This window comes from Ptychodera flava, chromosome 4 (assembly GCF_041260155.1).
Source record: "Ptychodera flava strain L36383 chromosome 4, AS_Pfla_20210202, whole genome shotgun sequence".
NCBI lineage: Eukaryota > Metazoa > Hemichordata > Enteropneusta > Ptychoderidae > Ptychodera > Ptychodera flava.
The window spans coordinates 32,475,933-32,481,540 of NC_091931.1; the positions used below are offsets into that span (position 1 = coordinate 32,475,933).

The window sequence follows — 5,608 nt, forward strand, 5'->3', positions numbered from 1 at the left end:
CCATATACACTAAGGTGTCTCAAAACCCGTGCATCCGTGATATGCCGCTATATTTAAATTTGGATGAGTTTGTCCATGACCCGTGTGACCCTTATTTGCATTGACACTCGGACAAATTGTTCATCTTCTCTTCTCAAAGCTTAGTCACTGATCATACGCTGGGTTAATATTTCAAGCTGTAGCGAAGGTCAAATGTTTGATCCATCCCCAAATATTCACCTTATATCATGTGTGGCAGGCCCTATAAAATGATTTTGACGTCATACAATCAGCTGCATGCGTTAATATGGTGAGAATCGCAATAATACTTTATGCTGATTGAACAGTGTCACAGGAGAGTAATCTCGCAATAACAATTATGGTCCCGGTAAACACAAAGGCAATATTTTCGAAATTAAGTCGTTTTTGTGCAGATGTTTTGTGTATATGCACTTGAAGTTGAAGACAAAATGAAGTACTTGTGTAATGGATTCCACAACGTCAAACATTATTTGAGATATCTGTGTGTTTTACCACGATGTATTGGCGGCAACGTAGTACCGCAAGTTCTGCGCTACTGAGACTAATTTGTCCTCTGGTCACGTGTTCTCGCTGCCTATATATACACATTGCGACGCTGTGAAAGTTCTTGTTGCGGCTTTTAACTGCATGTCCCGGCATCACCGTAGGTTCGTCCTTGCATTGTCGCACCAGTAGCCGACGGCTCTTTCGAAGCGGCATCTTAGTACCCTGCAAACATCTAAAACTGAGATGGAGATGATGATGATGATGATGGTGGTGGTGGTTGTGATGGTGATGATGGTAACGACTACGTCCTCCGAAATACTGACTTTGACGTTGGTGCTCGTTGCGTCTCTTGACAGCTCCGCCAACGCAAGCCCTAGCGGGTAGGTTACAAACACTATTAATACTGACGTCTGCATCATGTAATATGTTATATGTCATTATTAGATGGTTGCCCTCTTACAAAAAACGCAGCGCCCTTGCTTGTCATCTACGTTGAAAAGCGCAGCCTTGCCAATCGCGCGTTGCTTAACCATTTAGTTTTGGCCAAAATCATCCATGGAAGGTCTGTGACTTTTAATGAAACTGACATTTTGACAGCAAATGCAATTATACTACAGTATGAAATCCACATCAAAGCTCAGAATTACCTAATTACCCAATTTTAATGTCTTATTTTATGGCCATCAGTATTAATAAGTATCTCTTTGGTGATTATCGGGTCTTTGGAGGCACACGTTACCTTTTCACATTTGTTTCTTATTTTCAATTTGTCCTTCATGTGTGTACGGAGCATTTTCGATAACGTTTTCGAATCATCGTAACGAGGTATATCCGATCTCCATTCTCTGAATTAATAAACCAGTGTACAACTGTCTTTCGAACCCACACGGAGTTTATTGTCGTCCGTTTCTGTTTCATCATCGTGGTTAAAGTGCCTGAGGGGATACTGCAACGTAAGCTTGCACTCAACCCATCCAGGGGAGAGCTGCTGCGACTCTATTAAAACAAGCAAACCCCACTTCACCATCGTAGTCACCTTTCTGATCAAAAGCATTTCATCAGGCGGTGATAGGGGTCAGAGGCTAGCTGAACATCGTGCATCTCCCTTAACACAAGTGCTCCACGTTGAATGTTGATGACCCCGGGCGGGATTCAGATCATCCGTAGCTTGCAGAGCGGCACATAACGAATCAACCCGAAAGACAACAACGAAAACCAGTCCAATGCTTTAAACAACCCAAAAATCTGACATTCCCTATGAGACAATGATTCTTTTACGTTTAAACTGTTCGACATTATGTTAAAGTTCTCTTGCCGAAAGAGTTTTCTTAAATGACAAAACTATTTAGCGGATGGTAATGTCATATATTTAATGAAACAGCCTAAAAGCCAATAGAAGCAGCAAACACCCCAAAGGCAGTTGAAAAATCCTGACTAGCGCGCGTATATGCTGAGTCTTATGACAAATTTACGTCGTTTTGTATTACATATATATATATATATATATATATATATATATATATATATATATATATATATATATATATATATATATATATATATATATATATATATTATATATACCGTACTCTCTGTGCCCAAGTTCAGAGGTTGCCATAAAGCCATTATGGTGATAACCGGGAGGGCACATTCTATACATTTTGTGTATATATATATATATATATATATATATATATATATATATACATCCTTCAATCCATCCATTCATTCAAATATTCATACACATGACGTATGTTCACTTAGATATTAGATATTTATTGAATTGTTGTGACGTAGGATATTACTAGATATCTTTGTCAGTATTGATTCTGTATGTTCACTCTATCGTAACACTTAACGTGTCGTCGAATGTCCAACATGACTTTCCCATCGGCATTAACCTTCCAAAGCAACCGACAGTACTCTGAAATGTCAGCGCTTTGAGCTGTGGTTAAAAGCGTTTAGCATTTTATTCAATTAGCCTTGATCGCTGTTACACACATTCTGAGGTTTGTAAGGAAATAACGGAGGAGAATCTCACGCAACGTGCAATCGCAGAGATGGGAATTTTTAATCCACGTGAATAAAATATACCTCCGAGAAAGCGTCCTTCATTCATTTTCACTTCTGGTGCGTATTAAGCACTAGATCCATGCATTTCTATACTGTATTCGTAAATGTTAAAGGGGAAGTTCATCAAGGGTGATTTTTACATACGTGCATGCTTTGTAAGTCGCCAGTCTATTGTATCACGGCAGTTATATTTAAGTCACAATTATACAAATGCCATCTTGTGTAAAGTTATCACAAGGATATTAAGGTCGAAGACCTACATGTACGTCTTGACTATGTTCACCCTTGAGGGAATAACGTCAATAAAGTTATTATAATCGTATGAGGTTTTCATTGTACTTTTAATTTACCTTTTGATCGTATTGAAAGATGTTGAAAACATTTTATATACCATTATGTTTAGTACAGTGTAAGGAAAGTGAGTCATGGCAATAACTATGTCACTTTCACCGATAATTGTAATTTATCGATCGCGGAGCGAACGTTTACTTGAGCTTCGCATTTCCACCTGACCAATGTCTGCTGGTGCTCAAACTAGTCGAAGGACAGAAACGTGTAAGTGAATCATAATCGAGAAAATCTTTTCCGTATAAGTAAGTACTATGGTATACAGCTTGAATAATGTGCTACGATATACACGTTAAATAATGTGCTATGATATACAGGTTGAATAATGTGCTATGATATACAGGTTGAATATTGTGCTACGATATACAGGTTGGATAATGTGCTATGATATACAGGTTGAATAATGTGCTATGATATACTATACAGGATAAATAAAGTGCTATGATATACAGTTGAATAAAGTGCTATGATAAACAGCTTGAATAATGTGCTATGATATACAGGTTGAATAATGTTCTATGATATACAACTTGAATAAAGTGCTACGATATACATCTTGAATAAAATGCTACGATATACAGCTTGAATAATGTGCTATGATATACAGGTTGAATAATGTGCTATGATATACAGGTTGAATAATGTGCTACGATATACAGGTTGAATAATGTGCTATGATATACAGCTTGAATAAAGTGCTACGATATACGGGTTGAATAATGTGCTATGATATACAGGTTGAATAATGTGCTATGATATATAGGTTGAATAATGTGCTATGATATACTATACAGGATAAATAAAGTGCTACGATATACAGGTTGAATAATGTGCATGATATACAGCTTGATAATGTGCTATGATATACAGGTGAATAATGTGCTATGTGATATACAGGTTGAATAATGTGCTATGATATGCAGGTTGAATAATAATGTGCTATGATATACAGGTTGAATAATGTGCTATGATATACAGGTTGAATAATGTGCTATGATATACAGGTTGAATAATGTGCTATGATATACAGGTTGAATAATGTGCTATGATATACAGGTTGAATAATGTGCTATGATATACAGGTTGAATAATGTGCTATGATATACAGGTTGAATAATGTGCTATGATATACAGGTTGAATAATGTGAATAGAAAGACTTCTTCAGTTTCATTACTTTATAAGTGTCTGCAAATTCGACGAATCGCGATTTGTTCAGCTGCTCGCTTGCAAGTTCGTAGTATAAGGTAGAGACTAAAGAATGAGTCTACATGCATGCCGGGAATGATTGACATTCACACATCTTAAGCTGAGGTTTGCAGGTGATGTGTTGAACAAGTAAAAGAAAAATATATATTCATTCTTCTCTAATACATCACAATTATTTTTGTTGATGAAGAAATATAATCAAGTCGTACAATATATGTGCGTAGTACCTGCATATTTACTTTTCATGGTGAAGTTGAAACCGCCACAAATTAAGATTTCATGCTTACTTGTCGATCATTGAATATAAACTAAGAGTGAGTCGTTATCTTTCTTGTCACTTCAGATAAGCTTGTTACAAACGTCAACATTGGAAACCACATTTGCTTGATGAAGGAGACTCTGAAGAGCGAAAACTAAAATAATCTTTAGAAAGTTTACATATTTATTTAATATTTACCTTTCTCTTTCAACAAATGCATTTTTAGCTCACATGTGTAAACACGTGGGCTAATGTCATAGCGATGTCTGTCTGTCTGTCCGTGTGTGTGTGTGTGTGTGTGTGTGTGTGTGTGTGTGTGTCTGTGTGTCTGTCTGTTTACATGATAACTCAAAAACGCCTGAACGGATTCAAGTCAGACTTGGTACACAGTTACCGTATGCTACTTGCAAGATTTGATTAGATTTTGGTTAGTGTGGATTGCATATTAATGAAGTTATGCAATATTGTTTTATCCGTACAATGGTTTCCCTACGGAGACGGTAATGACAGTGTAGACATATATCAAGAAATACTGCACCAAATTTCATGAAACTTTTCACAGATGACAGTCTCAGAACATTATGATGATACCGTGAGTGTCATGTCAATTATCTTCTCATTTGCATATTTAATGAACTTTTGTTATTAGTGAGATAACTCTGAAATTCCTGCACCAAACTTGATGATACTTGCAACAAATATTGATCTGATATATATCTAATTATACTTAGAAACATTAGGCAGTGTCAAGTTAATAAATAGCTCATTTGCATATTTTATGAAGGTTTGTAATTAGTCATATAACTCCGATATAACTTCACCAAATGTGATGAAATCTGCTGCAGATACTGATCCGACTGATATCTAACTGTAGTGTAAAGCATTTAGTAGTGTGAAATTAATTAAGGGTTCATTTGCATATTTAATGAACTTTGTAATTAGGTATATAACTCTGAAATTACGGCACCCAAGTCAGTGAAATTGGGTACAGATATTGTTTTGATAAATATCTAATTGTACTAAGAAGCATTTGGCAGTGTCAAGTTAACAAATAGGTCATTTGCATATTTTATGAAGTTTTGTAATTAGTGATATAATTCCAAAATAACTGCACCAAATGTGATGAAATCTGCTGCAGATACTGATCCGACAGATATCTAATTGTGGTGTAGAGCATTTAGTTGTGTGAAGTAATTAAGGGTTCATTTGCATAT

At 36.1% G+C, this 5,608-nt stretch overlaps 1 protein-coding gene across 1 annotated transcript in view; it reads left to right on the forward strand.

Moving 5' to 3' along the window:
- Nucleotides 1-642: 642 nt before the first annotated feature.
- The window catches only part of LOC139131532 (glycine receptor subunit alphaZ1-like), a 95,764-nt gene continuing 90,798 nt past the window's right edge, over nt 643-5,608 (forward strand). Inside the window, exon 1 of the mRNA XM_070697625.1 lies at nt 643-887. Coding sequence (XP_070553726.1) covers nt 751-887 — 137 coding nt within the window. The 5' untranslated portion in view covers nt 643-750. The remainder of the gene's footprint in view (nt 888-5,608) is intronic.